Below are 20,275 nucleotides of genomic sequence, written 5' to 3' on the forward strand. Positions count from 1 at the left end.
ATGATAATAGTAATAATGATAATATTACTAATGATAACAACAATCATGTTTTAATGAATCTGCCACATCAACAACAACAACAACAACAACAACAACAACAACAACAACAACAACAACAACAAGATCCGATACAGAATATGTTACAACAATTGTTGTATTTACAACGACTAGATTATTTTTTAAATCAACGTGGAAATATTTAAAAAAAGGTCTTAATTGTGTATGATATTCAAAGAGAAATTTTAAAAAAATATTTCATATTACTTTTAATTTTTCAGTGTTGCAAATCTGCTGTTTTGCTCATCAAATTTTTTTAATTTAATTTATTTATCATTCTTTCTTTTATCTCTTCAATTAAGAAATTCACCTAAAAAACTATAAATATTTTTACAGTTATTAAATAATTGTGTACACATTCAGATTTATAAGTTGGTATGTTTTTGAATCTACATTCGATTAAAAAATAAAAAAGATATTTATTAACACAATTAAACAACAAATGACGAAATAATCAAATAAGAATGCAAAAGTTTATTGATTCATAATAATGAAATTTATGATGAGAGTACAAATGATTTTTTGAATAAATACATGTTTATTTTATTTTTTTATATATAAAAATTATTTAAAAATTTAAGATGCTGTCGGTAATGCAAAGCCATAGATTACTATTTAATTTTACTGTCAGTTGGTATATAAAAAAATATTTTGTAACTTTACAAAATAATAGGCAGAAAGTCACCGAATTATTATACATAAAAGTTGTGATGCAAATAGAGACCAAATGAATATTTATAAAAGGAAAATAAAAAAAAAAGAACAGGATTCGATCAACTGCAAATGAAAAAAAGAAAAGTACAATTAATGAAAATTGAAGAAGAGGAAGAGGAAATAAATGAAATCAATATGAAAAAATTGAGAAAAGAAAAAAAAATAGTAAATCATTAGGAAAATAAACAACAGTAAATAATAAAAACAATCAGTATATTAAGAGGTCAAAAATGAAAAAATATATAATGAATGTAATGAAAGTGAAGTTAAACACGGCAGTTTTGAAGTGAAAAAAAAAGTTAAAATCTGTAATAAATAAATAGATAAAAGTTATACAATGAGGTAATAAATGGTAGAATGAGTAACTAATTGACAAGTATGAGAATAAAATTTCAAACAAGAAAATATGAAGTTTAATGAATGAATGAATAACAGATGATAAATAAATAAAATAATTAATTGATAAATAAATTGAATAAAGAATATGTCTAATTGCTCTTGCTCCAGCTGTGAATGAATCTCTATCCGTCAACAGTATTGATTATCGATATAATAATTAATTAATTAATTGAAAGCAACTAAATAATGATTGAACGAAAAACAAATATTATTATTATCATTGTCATTACAATTGTTAATTATTTAAAATTAAATCGACAAATCATTGTAAATTGTATCATTTAGAAAAAAAATTACGATTATTATTAAATATTAGTATTATTATTTTATTATTACTGAAAATAGAAAACAAAATAATTAAAAGCGTGTATAATTGAAAACAGAAGTAAATTCGTTAGAAAATTAATTAATTAATTATAAATATTAAGTATGATATAATGTGTAATATGTAATTTTTAATGTAATTTAATAAGATAAACATAAAAAAACCAATTGAAGGTGTAATATGTAATTACATGATATGTAAATGTTCAAATTTTTAGGGTAGAATTTTCAATTCCCCTCTCCCCTCCCCCCCAAACTTTCCAACTAAATAATAACTAAAAATCAATCAACTAAAAGAACCGTGAATATAAATAACACATAAATGAAAAAAATAAAAGTTAAGTAAGTTTGTAAATGCATGTTGAATGTGAATGCTAAATGACTGAATGTCGTGATTAAATTTCACAATGAATTATTATACAAACTACAAACTTAATTCCAAATTACACAATGGTTATTATTATTATTATTATTATTATTATTATTATTATTATTATTATTATTATTATTATTATTATTATTATTATCATTATCATTATTAGATTTATTTACTAAAAAAATTAATTTATTTGTTAAATTAAACAATATTTAATTTTCTTTACATTTTAAATTATATTTAAATTAAAGAATAAAATAATTATTGAAGAAAATTTAACTTAAAAAATTATATAGTTATTATTATCATTATTATTTGACTATCATTTTTTCATCAATACATCGAGTCATCTTAATGGATAAACGATGTTGCTTTATGATTTATTGGTCAAATTTTATTTGGGATTGATTTATTTGAAATATCATGTGTATGATAAAAAGTTAACTAAACATAAAAACATGAAAAATGCAAATAAAGAAAATTGTATAAAATTATTAATATTATTTTTTTTTTTCATCATTATTATTATAAATTAATAAATATAATGATTGTAACAATTGAGAAAAGAAAAAAGAGCAAAAGACACGAGTATAGTTGAATAAAATCAACACTAAATGTTAATATTTTTTTGAATATTATTGTCAATGAAATCTATTGAAATTAGTTATTATCATTTTTTATATTTATAAAAATTAAAATATTTTACAATGATATACATGGTGATAATTTAAAGCAACTATGGTGAAATGAAGATGGAATATTCATATTCATTATTAAATTAAAAGATAAAAAAAAATGAAAATAATAAAAAAAAATTCACAAGTAAGTCATAGGAAATTTTTAATTGTTAGTAAAAAATAAAAATAATAAAAAAAAATTTTTTTCGTGATTTATTTCATTATTGTGTCAATCACTTTTCTTATTGTCTTTTCTTTTTTATATTTAGTGGTGAAAATTTAAAATTATATTAGTTTCAAATTTGCACAATAAAACTGTAAAAATATTTACGGTTATTCTTGCGACTTGTATGCAGAAAGCGGTCATCCTCAGGTGGGTCGGAGCCCTCGGATCCCTGGCCAGATACATTTGACAAATAGCAAAATAATAATAATAACAATAATAATAATAATAACAATTGTAATCATAATAATACTGTGATTTTATTATCGTAGTTTTTCTAAAATTAGCACGAAAAATGATATTTAAATTCAACAACATTCCCGCTCTACGTATAATATTTAATTGAAAACTCATAAATATGTCCGTCTTTTATTTAATCATATTTTTTACTCTTCTTTCGGAAAGTAATTAAATTTTTTTTTAATAATCAAAATAATTAAATGTCAAAATGTTAATTAATTAAAAATTTAGATTTTTTTCGACTCGACAGTTTCACAGAAGTTTCCGGATGTTTCTATGCATTGCTCTTTTCTCTTGAAAAACACGTGACAAAAAGTGACTTACAATTGGTTAATTCAATACTAAAAACAATTCTATTGGCCCCAGAGTGTCTTCCATTTGTGACATGCGTATTAAACCACGGTGTATCAAGTATTTAAGCTAACCATTGCATCATACACGTGAGAACGAACGTAGAAACAGCGTTTCCGGCGTAGTTGCTGAATTTTCGTGTAACACGAGTTCTTTAGAGTTGCCGAATCAAATAAAAGAAGTAATTATCAAGTTTTTTGACAGACACAATCGATAAACAATTAATTGGAGTACAAGAATATTCAAAATGTTGGCTGTGTCAAGATTATTGTCACAAAGATGTATGGGAGTAAGTCATGACGCTAAACGACGACATTTTAGTACAATCCTCAGAAACGTGAGTACATTTAATTCTTTAAAAATAGATATTATTTTACAACAATCACCATTAATTATACACTTTTAATCATTTCCTATCCATTTTTACTTTAAATATGTATATACAACAACTCCATGTTTCATTATATTTATAGAAATATAAGTTATTTTATTTTTTATTAATTTTTTTAAATAAATAACTTTTTTTATGTCTAAATAATGAATTTATTAATTTTTATGATGCATTTAACGTATGCTAAAATAATTATAGTATTTTATTGTTCAAATATTAAGTTATTATTAAATAAATTATTTTAGGTTATCTATTTTTACTGTTCATAAATAAAATGCTATTTATTCTTTGTTTTATTAAAATAATAATTTTATACTATCTGAAATTATTTAAATTACTCTAAAATTAAAAAATGGCATACACCAAAGAGCTTATTATTAACTAGCAAATCAATTCCATAAGATTCAATTATAGTTTTTTGTTTTTTTTTTTTCCCAACTATTATCACATTAGATACTGATTATACAGATTGTTTTATTTATTTATTTATTTTTTATAACTAATAATGAATCTTCTCATTCAATTTTCCTAGGTTAGGATTGCATCTTCTCGCGTAATATGTTATTTTAAATACTTCATTCAATTATGTCCTCAATTAAAGTTCGAAATTAATGTGTAATTTCAGTTATTTTATGTAATTAATCATAAATATATAAAGATATTGATTTATTTTTCAGTCTATCGCACCAACGTTATACGTACCGCAAAGACAACATGAAATTCAATATCGATACAAGTAAGTTATTCAAATTAAAACTCATCTAAAAATTTATTCGAATTGATTTATCACTCTGGTTAGGTCTGATGGTGTCAAAGGTGCAGTCATTGGTATCGACTTGGGAACAACATTTTCATGTGTTGCGGTTATGGAAGGAAAACAAGCTAAGGTTATTGAAAATGCCGAAGGATCAAGAACTACACCATCTTATGTTGCTTTTACAAAAGGTATATATAAAACTATTCATTGATTTGGAAAAAACAAAACTAATTAATAATGTTCCTTAAGAGGGTGAACGACTTGTTGGTATGCCCGCTAAAAGACAAGCTGTTACCAATGCTTCTAATACATTTTACGCCACAAAACGATTAATTGGTCGACGATTTGATGATGCTGAAGTCAAGAGAGAAATGTAATTAATTTATTAACATATTAATATAAAATTTTATTCATTTTTATTAATTATAATATTTTTTAGGAAAACTGTGTCATATAAAATAGTGAAAGCGTCGAATGGTGATGCATGGGTGCAAGGTGGTGATGGAAAAATGTACTCTCCAAGTCAAATAGGAGCTTTTATTCTGATGAAAATGAAGGAAACAGCAGAAGCGTATTTAAATACTCCAGCAAAAAATGCTGTTATTACTGTACCAGCTTATTTCAATGATTCTCAACGACAGGCCACCAAAGATGCTGGTCAAATTGCTGGTTTGAATGTTTTGAGAGTCATCAATGAACCCACAGCAGCTGCGTTAGCGTATGGCATGGATAAAACTGACGATAAAATGTGAATATATTTTTTGAAAATGAATTTATCTTATTCTTAAATCCTATTTTTATCATGATGTTGATTATTTTTCGTCTCTGAAGTGATGAAAATCATGTTGAATATATTTTTTCTGATTATTCGAGTTATTAAATTAATATAATTTACAACAATTGAACATAAAATTAATTTTGATCAATGATTGATATTTTTTTAGCATCGCCGTCTATGATTTAGGAGGTGGTACCTTCGATATTTCAATTCTCGAGATACAAAAAGGTGTTTTTGAGGTTAAATCAACTAACGGAGACACGTTCTTAGGAGGTGAAGATTTTGATAATGCTCTAGTAAATTATCTTGCTTCTGAGTTCAAAAAAGATCAAGGAATCGATGTGACCAAAGACACGATGGCTATGCAACGTCTTAAGGAAGCATCGGAAAAAGCTAAAATTGAATTATCAAGTTCACTTCAAACTGACATCAATTTACCTTATCTAACGATGGATGCTGGTGGACCGAAACATCTAAACTTGAAATTGTCACGCAGTAAATTTGAAAGTTTAGTTGGTGATTTAATCAAAAGAACTGTCCAACCATGTCAAAAAGCTCTTTCTGATGCTGAAGTATCGAAGAGTGATATTGGAGAAGTTTTGTTAGTCGGTGGTATGACACGTGTACCGAAAGTACAAGCAACGGTTCAAGAAATTTTTGGTAGACAGCCATCGAGAGCTGTTAATCCTGATGAAGCTGTAGCTGTTGGCGCTGCTATTCAAGGTGGCGTTTTGGCTGGAGATGTTACAGATGTTCTATTACTTGATGTCACACCATTATCACTTGGTAGAGTATCAATAATTAATCCATCTATTTAAACTACCACTCGAATATTTTTTTATCAATGATGTTTGTAAAATTCTAATCTTCTCTCTGAGCTTAAAAGATGAATATCGAGATAACTGAGGAAAAATGTCAATTTTTTAAATAATAATTCTTTCTTTTTGCGAACAATTGTGGACAGGGTTTTTTAAAAAAATTTTTTTTCAGGTATTGAAACTCTTGGTGGTGTCTTTACACGTTTAATCTCTAGAAATACAACAATTCCAACCAAAAAGAGTCAAGTATTTTCCACCGCAGCTGATGGCCAGACTCAAGTAGAAATCAAAGTCCATCAAGGAGAACGTGAAATGGCGTCAGACAATAAACTTTTAGGACAGTTTACTCTAGTAGGAATTCCACCAGCACCACGAGGAGTTCCTCAAATCGAAGTCACTTTTGATATCGATGCCAACGGAATTGTCCATGTATCAGCTAGAGACAAGGGAACTGGTAAAGAACAGCAGATTGTTATTCAATCGAGTGGTGGATTAAGTAAGGATGAGATAGAAAATATGGTGAAGAATGCTGAACAGTATGCCAAAGAAGATAGAATAAAAAAAGATCGTGTCGAAGCTGTTAATCAAGCTGAAGGTATTGTTCATGATACTGAAGCTAAAATGGAAGAATTTAAAGCACAGTTACCACAAGAAGAGTGTGACAAATTAAGGGATTTAATTAGTAAAGTTAAGGACACATTACTAAGAAAAGATGAAATGGACCCAGAAGAAATCAAGAAACAAACAAATGAATTACAACAAGCTAGTTTGAAATTATTCGAAATGGCATACAAAAAAGTAAGTCATTTTGACAGCCGTTTAGTTCATTTTTCGATGAAAACCAACTCTAATTTTTATTATACTATTATATTTAATAATAAATATTTATTAATAATTTTTTTGTTCCAAATTATTAGATGGCAGCAGAACGTGAAGGACAGAATCAAGGCTCACAACAACAAGATGCTAGTGAACAACAGGGAGAACAAAAGAAGGAGGAGAAGAATTAAATATTGAATTATTACATTAGAAATTTATATAAAAATAATGTTAAAAAAATGGCATAAAAATCCGTACATTCTCTCGTTAAGTTTTTTATTTCTCTTTTCTTTTTTAAATAAAAAAAAATAAACAAAAAAATAAGCCGAAAGGGAAAATATTTCCTATTTTCTTGTATTGCTAATTTACATAATTTGTAGTTTCTTTTTGTACTTGAATGAATCTAGTGAAACGAAATAATTAAGTTCGTTAATTGTTAATATTAAGTCGTAAATATAATGTTTGGATAATGAACGCATAAGACTTAGTGTAGATGATGATATAATACGATTATCAATAAGACCAAGAAAATAGAAAAATAAATTTTCTTTTTATTATGAAAAATGGTCACCAATAAAATGCTATTTTACGTTGGATAATCATTTTATTTATAAGTAAGCAGACAAAGAATAAATACATTTATATTCAGAAAATAATATTTTAACAGAAATAACAATTATGTACATTGTGTATATATATACAATATATATATATATATTATACTTAATGAAAATTTCTAAAAGATAAATAAACAGCAAATAAAACTTTATTCTGACTAATCGTTATTTCAAGTTAAAAAGCAAGGTTTGTGTTCTTGATTTGTCAGTTGAGATTAATTGACAATAAATTATTGATTACTTCGAAACAATTCACCAGATGTCTTCATATTTTATCACGTTACACTAAATAGTATTAGTGTAAAATATCATCAATTTTCCGTTAAAAAAACAAAATTCATCGATTCCATAGCTTTCACTGATTATTCAGGAATCATTATTGAATATTGTATTATTCCGAATGATGTAGTTTTTGATTTGAAAGCCAACGGTCTTGTTTCCGTCATAGAAGTAAATAATGTAGACAAAGTAAATGGTTTAATCAACTAGTTTTTTAAAAAAGAACATCTAAATGCTTCTGGAGATTTATTTTTTGACGTCGCAGAAGCTGTGATGAATAGAAAAGAATACTCTTGGTCTATAAAAGTATTAGAACCTATGATAAACAGTAAAAATTGTAGTCTAGTTGTCGTTTGGTTGCAATATGTTAAGTGTTGGGTAGGATGTCACAAAGTTTTTATCTCAACTTTTAGAAGCAAAACTTCAATTATTAACACTCTACAAGTGTATAAATTTCTATGATTGTGCTGTAGATATTTTAAAATGAGACCTTGATACTGATGTAACTTATCTTGATGCTTTCTATTGCAAAACAATACTTCTGTACAGAGAAGAGAGACTAGCATAGAAGTCCAATCCTGGGTTAAAAATCCGGACCATGGAGAATATAATAAGGAAACCGCACTGACGTTGGGGAAGTAGGCAAAATAAGCAAAGAATACTGTATTCTTTGAAATAAGTACAGTACCGGACATAAATGCTGTTTAATTTTTTGAAGGTTATACATGCAATTTCCCTATACTGTCCTATAGAAAATCACATAGCATTTATGTCCGGTACTGTATCAAAAAGTAGAGTTGTAGGGTAGTACATATATGTAATACTCCTACATTGCTAGTCGGTATAGGGAGGGAGACTTAAGCATTACGGTGCAGACATATATGCGTTTGTCTCACTTATTATACGCTGCGACTTGTGCGCATGATCGTGAATGGAGTGTGCGCATTAGATAGCATTTTAATTTGTACAAGGAATGAGATAGCATCCTTTGCAAATAGAATAGCGTCTGTTTTACATATAAAATAGCGTCTGTTTTACATACTACATCCAATTTTTTATATATTTTAATTGACTTCATTACTTATCAATTCCCCATTTTTTCTAAAATGCCTGTTTCAAATATGTTGTTCATTTGAATGAAGCTGCTTATAAGAAGTAGAATATGCAAACTTCATTTTAAAAAAATAAAATAAAATCTTTTTTCATTAACAAAGAAAAAAAACATTCCTATTTGTAAATTGTTGAAAATTAATTTCAGAGCTCATTAATGCTACATTTGTTAGAAAGTAAACTTTTAAATTATTAAATAAAGATATTTAAAACCCAATAGCTTGTATACTATTTATAATTATCATTATCACATTTTAATTGTATTTAGTGATTAATAATTGTCATAAAAATATAAACAGGAAAAAAAAATATTTTTTAAATTAATGATCATGATTATTTATTTATCATCATCACATTTATATATAATTAAAAAATAGGAGAGCAATGTTAACTATTGTGGTGATGTACAAAAGTGATTAGTATGTAGTTTGTAAAATCTAATACAAAAATAATAATTTAAAGGAACAATAATTGACTTAATTATTATTTTTTGCATTTATTACATGTTATTTTATTACTGTGGATGTTGAGTCAAACTCAAGGAGTTGGGGCAGCTTGGGGAAAAGACTTTAAAATTTTAATTCTCCAAATACTTTCAATTGTAATTTTTATAAAACAAGTTAATTTGTACTGGTATTTAAAAATATTATTTATAGTCATCGAATTGAATTAGGATTATTGAACAATAAAAATTAATTTGTTCTTACAACTTTAGATTATTTTATTTATTATAAATTTATTTACAAAGAAATAATATATAGATATACCTTTGAAATTAGATATTAAATTATTATATATAAATGATTTAATTATTATATATGTTTAAACAATTATTAATTGAAGTTATTCTACTAATAATAATAATAATAATAATAATAGAGAAAAGAAAAGAATGAAGAGATTTGAACACCCGAGACTCACTGCCGGAGTCGGGAGCTTTACCGCTAAGCTAAAAAGCATACAAAATTCAATTTACCATAACTTACTTTTAAGTTTTGAAAGAGAGGTGACTTGCCCTTCTCCAATTGCCAATTCTCCCTCTACGGTAGTGGCGCTTGCGCACAACAGTTCAAATGAAAAGAAAGAGACAGAAATATTCATTTTCTGTCTCACTTCATAGGCCACGCGCCCACTTACGGGAACTAGCAATATAGGAGTATTAGATATATGGACATATGGGGTAGTACACAGAAACGCAACAAGCGGCGCTGGCATCAGGAAGCGTCGAAATAAAAAAGAAGAGAGGGCATATAAGGCGGAGCATCATAATTGAGAGGAGGAGGAGCATGAAGACAGAAAGTGGTTCCCTCTGAGGGACCGAACTCGAAGCAAAATAAAAAAATAATAGAATTGAATTGAATACAAAATAATCTGAAATCAACTCCCTGCGTAGAAAAAAAAATTGTTCAGAAAAGTAATTTAAGAAAAACAAGAAATTGACGATTGCGAACATCAATAAAAAAAATGGAATTTTAATGACTATATTGAATATTGGAAGGGACAGTTAGTGAACGCTGATTTGACCTTTTAGCGTCCAGCTTTTCGTCTCGCTGTAATTTTGGAGGAGACGCTCTTATGAAAAAATTCCGAACTCATCGATTAAATTAACAATACTCGACTATTGAACATTTGTAGTTGTTAATAAAGAAAAAAAATACATTTCTATGACTATTTTGAATATCTAAAGGGACAGATAGCGAGCGCTGCTTTGACCTTTTAGCGTCCAGCCATTCTGTCTTGCTGTACTTTTGAAGCAGACGCTCTTTTGAAAAAATTCCCAACTCATCAATTTAATTAACAATAATCGTCTATTGAAGAACTGTAGGAATAAAAATTGGCAGACTAATAAAGAACAGTCTGATCTGTAATCCTGCCCAACTAAAATAATTAAAAACCGTGAATCGACCTCGCGGGCGATTATGAGAGCATCAATTTTAGAGAAGAAGGTACAGAAAACATGCTTTTTGTAGCTTCTAGAATCTGTAACTTTCTTCAATATCGATATTAAGGAATAAAAATTGGCAGACTAATAGAGAACAGTCTGATCTATGACCCTGTCTGATAAAAATCATTCAAAACCGTGAATCGACCTCGCTGCAGATTTTAGAAGGTGAAAAAGCATGGTTTCTGTACCTTCTTCTCTAAAATTGATGCTCTCATAATTGCCCGCGAGGTCGATTCACGGTTTTCAATCATTTTAATCGGACAGGATCATAGATCAGACTATTCCCTATTAGTCTGCCAATTTTTATTTCTTAATATTGATATTGAAAAAAGATACAGATTTTAGAAGGTGAAAAAGCATGTTTTCTATACCTTCTTCTCTAGGCTGTCTGGCCTCAACTGATGTGGGCGGATCTACCACTGTCGCGCTTTAATTTTCTTATCCCTCTCTCTTTTTCTATTCTCCCACTTGTTTCAATTTTTCTGACGCTTCTTGACATCAGCGCTGCCCGTAGAATTTAGGAGAACTATCCACCAACTCTACTTTTAGTACCAAAATCCTATCCCTGAGCTCGGCCTCCTTATTATATTCTCCCTGGCTCTCGAACTTTTATACTGGTCTCTCTTCTCTGTCGCTGGCGTAAAATCTGGGTTGCGCGTAAACGTTTTAACAAACTTTTGTTAACACCGATGTTTAGTCTGCGCGTAAACATCATAAATTTCCAAATATTCTCTCTGAAATCAACGCACTTATCTTGTATTGAGTACAGTAGCCATCTTGGATGTGTTAATCAAGCATTTTAACAAAATAAATGTGACAAGTTCATTGATGTCAAAAATCAATAACAATTGACGTGAGCTTGAGTAAAATTAACTTAATAAAGTACTTGACTTAGTTTCATGATAACAATGGGTGATGCAAAATCATTTTTACATCAGTGGTGTGCAAAGAATGGCAAGGAGCCATTGTTTGAAGTGCGACCTACAGGTTAGTATAAAATATTTACCAATACTTGTATGCAAAACTAATGGCATTATAATCTTATGTTCATTTCAAATAATATTCAGGGCCAAAACATCGTCAGCGATTTCTCTGTGAACTTCGAGTGACAGGTTTTGATTACGTTGGAGCAGGAAACTCTACAACAAAAAAAGAATCTCAAGGGAATGCATCAAAAGACTTTATTAGTTATTTAGTACGCACAGGTCATGTAAATGCCAATGACGTACCAACTGATGTATCAACAGTTCAAGAGCCTACCGAAAGTGCCCCTCCGGATATAGGGGTACCTAGTACTCCTCAAAAATCAGTATTCCAGGATGGACTTGGTCCCAATGACATCGGACAAGCTTATAGACCATACAACGACCGTGGAAGAGACAATTACACTTATATCGATCGAATAGCTGAACAAAAAAAAGTCGAAGAAGCTGAAGATGTTGATGTTAATTCTAGTATTCATGGAAACTGGACTATTGAAAATGCTAAATCAAAGTTACATCAATTTATGCAAAGTAATAAGATCAATACTGATTATAAGTATACTCCTGTTGGTCCAGATCATACTAGGTACGATGAAGGAAATCTATCTTTGTTTCATTTCAAAAAGTATTGTGTTGGTGAAAAGTTCACTTTGGAGTACACCAGAATGATAACCCACATTAATGCTAATTCATGAATACGTCTAGTACACATGAATTATCTCGTATAGAAGTTTGATATTAACCAAAGCTCTTATTGAAAATGATTCAATATTAGCATTGGTGCCTTTGGATTGATCGTTTGTGTACTTCAAGGTGGTCTTGGATCAAATTTATCGGTAAGTTTTTTGTTTTCTTGTCTTAACTTTCTGAGAAAAAATAATGAAAACTTTGTTTGATCTCATTTTACTTTTAAATGTTAGCAATAGTTATATTTTGAGTAGTGCAAGTATTGTGTAATTTTTTATAAACATCATGTAAACTATACAAAGTTTAAAAAAACGTTTCGAACAAAAATTGTAGATCTTCAAATTTTATACAAAAGAGATGTCAAGATTTTATCTTCTATCTCTTATAGTTTAGTTGTAAAATAGTAATAAAGATTGGAAAATTGTTAAAATTATCATTTTATAGCTAAACAATGAGCAATAGAGGATAACTTTTAAGACCATTTTCTAGTGTAAAATATGAAGATTAACAAGTTTTGTTCGAAACATTTGTTGTTTAATATTGATCAAATTATTATTTTTTCTCAGTTAAATATCCAATTTCTCAACAACAACGTTGGAAAAAAATAATCAGAACAGATATTCTATCGTTTTCTCAGGAGTTTCGTTGCGGAAATGACGATATATGTGAAACAGTTAGGCAGGAGTAAGTATTAATTTTCCAATTACTTAGCTCAAAATAATTCCTCATATTACTATTTCAGATATAACTGGACATGAAACTGGATCAAATAAGCAATCTGCATCAAAGAGCTGTGCTTTATCCATTGTTCGTCAACTGTATCACTTGGGAGTGATTGAAGCATTCTCTGGAACATTAAAAAAGCCAAAAGATGCTGAACAAATGAAATCATACTCTGTTAAAATTTCACCAGAATTAGCAAGTGAAGTGGAGGAACTTTTAGAATCTCTAGAAATAAAACCAGTTAATGTTAATACCGCTGAAGTAAAAATAGATACTCCAGATCAAAAAGCCCTCGGAATGTCTTTGATAACAGATCATGTTCTTGATGACTTCATTTCTTCAGTACCTCAACCGACCGGAGTTGTTTCTTGGTCTCCACCACAGGCCAACTGGAATCCTTGGATTGGATGCAACATTGACGAAGGTCCTTTGGCTACAACATCATTAGAGAAATTATCCCAGGAGATGGTATTACAGCAACGTGAGAGACTTCAGCAAGATCAACAGCTTCAACAAAGCATGAAAGAAAGAATGAACTTACCAGTATATGCGAAGAAGGGTGAAATCATGCAGGCAATCCATGACAATCCAATTATCATCATCCGAGGAAACACTGGATGTGGAAAAACTACTCAAGTATGTCAGTTTATTCTTGATGACTATATCAACTCTAGACAAGGAGCTGAATGCAGCATTGTTGTAACTCAACCTAGGAGAATTTCAGCCATTTCTGTTGCTGACCGTGTTGCAGCTGAAAGATGTGAAAATCTGGGACAAAGTGTTGGATATTCTGTGAGATTTGAATCTCTTCTGCCGCGTCCTTACGGAAGTATTCTCTTTTGTACTGTTGGTGTCCTGTTGAGAAAGTTAGAAGGTGGCTTGAGAGGTGTCTCTCACGTCATAGTTGATGAAATCCATGAAAGAGACGTCAACTCTGACTTCATTATGGTTCTCCTCCGAGATATGGTTCACGTTTACCCAGATTTGAGAGTTATCTTAATGTCTGCTACGATAGACACAACTTTATTCAGTGATTATTTTAATAAATGTCCTGTCATTGAAGTTCCAGGAAGGTCTTTTCCAGTGCAACAGTATTTCCTTGAAGATTGTATTCATCTAACGAAATTTGTTCCTCCAGTAGACTCGAAAAAAAGGAAAAACAGAGACGAAGACTTGCCTGATACAGAACCTGAAGAGAATCTAAATCGCATTATTAGCACAGAATACAGTGAAAGAACTAAAAACGCGATGGCACAGATGTCGGAAAAAGAAACAAGCTTTGAACTTATCGTGGCTTTGTTGGAGTATATTAAAAACCAGCAAATTCCTGGTGCAGTTTTAATTTTTCTGACAGGTTGGAATTTGATTTTTGCACTCATGAGACATCTTCAACAACATCCAGTTTTTGGAAGTTCACAATATGTCATCATTCCTCTTCACTCTCAATTACCCAGAGAAGATCAACGCAAGGTATTTGAGTCTGTTGCGCCAGGAGTAACAAAGATCATTTTATCCACAAATATTGCAGAGACCTCTATCACCATCAATGACATTGTTTACGTTATTGATTCCTGTAAAGCAAAGATGAAGCTTTTTACTTCTCACAACAACATGACGAACTATGCCACAGTGTGGGCATCTAAGACAAATTTAGAGCAACGAATGGGCCGTGCTGGTAGAGTGAAACCTGGATTTTGTTTTCATCTTTGTTCCAAAGCGAGATTCAATAAAATGGACCAACATATGACTCCAGAAATTTTCAGAACTCCTTTGCATGAGTTGGCTTTGAGTATAAAACTGCTGCGTTTGGGAAGCATTGGAAAATTTTTATCCAAAGCAATTGAACCTCCACCAATTGATGCTGTAATTGAAGCAGAAGTGATGCTAAGAGAAATGAAGTGTCTTGATTCTAATGATGAGCTCACACCTTTGGGAAAGATTTTAGCAAGACTACCTATAGAACCGCGACTTGGAAAGATGATGATTCTTGGCTGCATGTTTAGAGTTGGTGATGCTTTGTCGACCATGGCAGCTAACAGCACCACCTTCCCTGAAGTGTACAACCTCAGTCCTGACATGCGACGACTTACTTCACAACAGAAATGGTTCGCTGGGGCTAGATTTAGTGATCACGTGGCCATGCTTCATGCATTCCAAAGTTGGGAAGATGTGAGAGCGCAGGATGAACAAGCTGGAGAAAATTTTTGTGATGCTAAAGGTCTTAGTTTACCAACATTGAGGATCACATGGGAAGCTAAGCATCAATTACAAGAGTTGCTCCAATCTGCGGGCTTTCCTGAAGAGACTTTGTGTCCTACACCTCTTAATTATCAAGCTGGGTCCGATATGCGGTTAGATACCATCACAGCTCTTCTATGCATGGGTCTTTATCCCAATGTTTGCTATCACAAAGACAAGAGAAAGGTACTAACAACTGAATCCAAAGCTGCTTTGATCCACAAAACATCAGTCAACTGCAGTAATTATGAACAAAATTTCCCTTATCCATTTTTCGTTTTTGGTGAGAAAATCAGAACACGTGCTGTTACTTGTAAACAAATGACGATGGTGTCACCTATTCATTTATTGCTGTTCGGATCACGCAAAGTAGAGTTTGTTGATGGTATCGTGAGACTAGATAACTGGATTAACTTGGACATGGATCCAAAACATGCAGCCGCTATTGTAGCGCTTCGACCTGCTTTAGAAAGCTTAGTAGTTCGAGCTGCCAAAGAACCAGAAAAGATTCTCGAACTTAGTCCACTTGAAGAAAAGGTATTGGCTACTATTAAAGCCCTTTGTGGAATGAATGCGGGAAGATACGGTATGGAACCTGTTTCCGGAGGAGTTTATCAATCTCGAAGACCACCTAAGAGACACAGTTTTGGGTTTGACAATAACTTACTCTCTAAATTCTCACGAAATCATCCCGGACCTTTTCGAGGCAGAAGCGGTGGACCTTTTAATGGAGGAAGTAGAGGCTGGGGTAATAGTAATCAAGGATTTCATGGACGTAGATACTCACGAGGAGGTTACAACAATTATTAATAAATAATTACTTGTTTACAATCTTTCATATAATATTATACTATACTTGATATTGAATTCTTAATGAAATTATCAAAAACAAATAATTTTTTGATCATTTAATAGTTGATGAAGTAATGAATAAATTGAATACTTACATTATGTTATTTATTTCACGAAATTTTTTTTGTTTTAATGTAATATTTACACAACTTGATTATTATTAACATTCAAAAGCGAGAAATTAGATAAAGTTACATCACTACTAGAAAGTTTGGATTTCAAACTTTGGAATAATACTCACTGCGTTAGAAATTTTCTGTTCTATTTCTATTTCCTTGTTACCTACTTCACTTCAATTGATATCGAGCTTTGGCCTTTCGCCGCACAACGCGAGGGCGTAAAGTCAACTCCAGAAAACTTTCTGACTTCAGCCAGAGAAGAGAGACGTAAATAGAAGGGGAGCGTGACATCCGTCCCCAATAAGATGTCAGTCAAAGGCATTTTTACAATCTTTTAAATTTAAATCTTTAAATGTATAATCTTACTGATTGTCAATCAAATTCTATGATGCCCAGATTTTTTATCTAATGATCCTAAAAAATGTCAATTTTAGGACCAATAATCATATATATAGATCGATAGAGAATTAAATTTCCTGTCGATCTAGCTATACTAGAAAAATTCTCGCGCTGATAAAGTTGGAGCTTGCAAAGACTTCTGAAGTAACCAGCATGAGCCCAAAACATCCCCTCTTCCCTCACCGTATAGTGTCTTTGTCACACTTACGGTTCGAGTGATCATTTCACTCGCACTTATGCTCTACTATACTCAGCGCGTGCGCAGAAGTTTTGTGTGAGTGCGAGTGAAGCAGAGAGATATGTATTGCTCTCTGTCGCACCCGTTAGCGCCAGAAGAGGAAAAGCGCGCTCGGGGGCCCAAATATTAAAACCTTTAACCAAAATGAGAACGATTTAAATAATATATTGTCCATAAAAATAATGAAAAAATTGATAAAAAAAAAATTTTTTTTTCTGAAAATATACCTAAATATCTCATTTTTCGAAATAAATTGCCACAAAGTAATATTTATAGCGCTAAGTATTTTTTATTAATTTTCTTAGACGCGACTGGAGCTTTCGTCATTAGTGAAGCTTCAGTCGCGAATAACTTTTTATCTATCATAGATATGAAAAAAAGTGTTCAGTACTTTTTTTATTAAAATTAAATTCTGAACAACTTTTATTTAAAACATTTTTTCATATCTATGATAGAAATCGAGAAATTCGCGATGGGGGGTGGTTTTTCGCGATTTACTCCCCCCCTATGCGTGCCAAACATTCTTGACCTACACCATCGTGTTCCTCGCAAAATTTTCGATCTAGTTATCTATAAATCATCACTTTGGCCGCAACAAACCAAAATTATTCCATTTCCCTCATTTGATTGGACTACATATTTTAGCAATAATAATTGGTTTGATACTTTTTTATTTTCCTTATTACTATATATATTTACATTTGAATATCAATTAGTGTTAAAAAAGGTAATTGCAATCGAATTAATAATTCTTAATTTAACAATAGGTATTTATTGTACTATAAATTACTGTAATTATATATGTCATAATTATTTATTAGACGATCTGCTTTATATTTTAATATTATCAACTTTATACCTTTCTTGATTTTTAATCATGCAATGGTTCAATTATTCATTTTCATAACATCGATATTTATTTTTTTCATTAAAATTATATGAAAAACTATAATTAACTAAACAATTTAAATGATTCATAAAAATGTATTCGAACTCATTTTGTAGGTATATTGTTACACATAAACATAATGGTTGGTACAAATACTGATCTAAAGCAGCTTAAAAGATTGGAGACTGGGGAAAACCATGGGATGGACAAAAAAGTTTAAATGAAAAAAACAGCTTAGCCCATGTCCCGTAGAAACGTTACAATTATTTTAAAAATTATTTATAGACAAAAAGAGGGTTGATAATATCATTAATTAAAGTTGATTGATTATAAAATCTCTCTATATTACTACTTTCACTTTTATCAAAGTAACTCGATTCAAAAAACTTAGAAAATCGTGATATAATAACACTCAAATGCTGCAATGAATTATTTGTAAAAAATAAATATCAACTAAAAAGTTGATCGACTTATATCTAACTAACCAACTACCCTTTTATAAAAGGGTAGTTGGTTTTTTTTTAATCAATTATAATTGATTTTCAAAAATATTCTTTTCTTTAGCATATATAAAGTCGTTGAAGATACGCAAAGAAGTATTTATATATAAAAACAAATATTTTTTAATATCAATTGATTAATATATCAATGAACTAAGACGAAAGCTGTCAATAATGAAAAGTGATTTAAAAACTTACCTTTCGTTTTTAGGAAAGCGATGAAACGAGAGATGCGGCATCCTCGATGACACATTTTCGCATTTGAAAAATGCACATACATTTGTAGCTGGCATTTTTGCGTACACAATGCACAATCACTTATACACTGTATGCACTCTCGAAAAAAATCAAACAAATTTATATACTGATATATAAATTAAAGCAATGAATTCAATCGATAATTTTGAGTTGTAACTTTCCAAGAATTTCGGAAAATCTGAGAATTCAAGTTGGCTCTTTCTGCCGCGAAGCATTTTTTCTATGCGTGCGCATCTTTGGAGGGAAGTAGGCGTGACTGTGCCAAGAACACTGTCGCCACTTGGCTTTGGGGTACAGAAGCTTACATGTACAGTATCGCCGTCTGGCGGTTGGGGTGATAACTTTGTGGTTTGGGGTGATCTGGGGTGATCCCCAAATGGAACACGGCATTGTGATTCTATTTACGTCTCTCTTCTCTGCTTCAGCCCAGCCTTAATGACGCCGAGTGTACATTTTAAGGGAGCGTGACACCCGTCCCCAATAATAGTCCAGTCAATATAGGAGGCTTGGCTCCATTTGTCTTGAAAATTTTTGTACAAAGGGCAATTTTTAATTTTCTAATGTCAAAATATCCGTAATGACCTGTAGAAAAAATGTGCCCAAAAACGAAAGTGCGCTGATTTTTTTTTATATGATTTTTTCGCATTTTAGTGGTCCCGTGTATCTAAGCGAGACAGCACTATAGGCGGCACCACGCGCTAGAGAAGGACATAACTATCGGAATGAAAAAATCGTATTTTCGATAAAAAAAATTGTAGTTTTCTTGTTCAATATTATTTTATTAATTATTTGATGAACAAAAAAACCTACAAAATCATCAATTTCTTAAAGTTGGTAATTTTTTCATTTATTTATAAAAATTTGTTTTTTTATTTATGTATAAAAAATTTCTTCATTATAGTAAATAATATATTTATTTATTATATTCATTCATTATTTATGTACTTACATTAATTTGATATTTTTTTTAATTTTTTGGGTCAAATATTTGCCTAAAATAATTTGAAAACTGAATTATTGAAAAGTTGAAAAACTTCAAAAATAATGTCTGTCAGTATTATTCTCTTCTTTAATAAACATAAACAAGTTTTCAAATTTTTTTCACTTGAATTACGTTAACATTAAGATAAAAATGTTATTATCATTAGATTATAAGTCTAAACATCCTTCTTTATGTAGTAGGAATTGCATGCCATTACATGAGCCAGAAAGAAGACTTTTCTTTGTATAAGCATTTTGAATTTTTGATTGAAAACAGTGCAATTACTGTCATCTATGAGAAAACAATGACACTAGTTGAATTTTTTTCTACTATACCGACGCAAGATAATGTACCAGTCCTAATTTCTTAAGTTGACTGTTGAACGAAATGATAAACATTAAATTCAAACAATATAAAATAATGAAATCTAATTAATTTATAAATGTGACTCTACAATCATTTACAATCAAGTAAAAATGTTAATAATTATTTATACTCGATCAAAAGTATGAATTTATAAACAAAATTAATT

The 20,275-nt window shown here is 30.2% G+C and overlaps 2 protein-coding genes across 5 annotated transcripts; both read left to right on the forward strand.

The window, feature by feature from the left end:
- Positions 1-3,424: 3,424 nt before the first annotated feature.
- On the forward strand, positions 3,425-7,518 carry Hsc70-5 (Heat shock protein 70 cognate 5). Its single transcript, XM_035078957.1, has 8 exons — positions 3,425-3,698; positions 4,430-4,488; positions 4,552-4,697; positions 4,759-4,882; positions 4,949-5,257; positions 5,454-6,073; positions 6,278-6,903; positions 7,023-7,518. Exons 1-8 carry the CDS (start codon positions 3,609-3,611, stop codon positions 7,113-7,115), a joined length of 2,067 nt encoding a protein of 688 aa, XP_034934848.1. The 5' UTR covers positions 3,425-3,608; the 3' UTR covers positions 7,116-7,518.
- Positions 7,519-11,420: 3,902 nt separating this feature from the next.
- Positions 11,421-16,468, forward strand: mle (maleless). 4 transcript variants are annotated; one of them, XM_035078962.1, is made up of 4 exons: positions 11,421-11,862; positions 11,943-12,444; positions 13,183-13,229; positions 13,288-16,468. In XM_035078962.1, exons 1-4 carry the CDS (start codon positions 11,775-11,777, stop codon positions 16,314-16,316), a joined length of 3,666 nt encoding a protein of 1,221 aa, XP_034934853.1. In that variant the 5' UTR covers positions 11,421-11,774; the 3' UTR covers positions 16,317-16,468. The 4 variants fall into 4 exon arrangements, with proteins under 4 accessions (XP_034934853.1, XP_034934856.1, XP_034934854.1 ...); XM_035078965.1 differs by lacking the exon at positions 11,421-11,862 and having other exon boundaries at positions 12,306-12,444; positions 13,112-13,229; positions 13,288-16,467; XM_035078963.1 differs by lacking the exon at positions 11,421-11,862 and having other exon boundaries at positions 12,311-12,694; positions 13,112-13,229; positions 13,288-16,467.
- The last annotated feature ends 3,807 nt before the right edge of the window (positions 16,469-20,275 follow it).

The sequence above is a fragment of the Chelonus insularis genome, unplaced genomic scaffold (assembly GCF_013357705.1).
Source record: "Chelonus insularis isolate UGA/USDA-ARS -01 unplaced genomic scaffold, ASM1335770v1 contig_18_pilon, whole genome shotgun sequence".
NCBI lineage: Eukaryota > Metazoa > Arthropoda > Insecta > Hymenoptera > Braconidae > Chelonus > Chelonus insularis.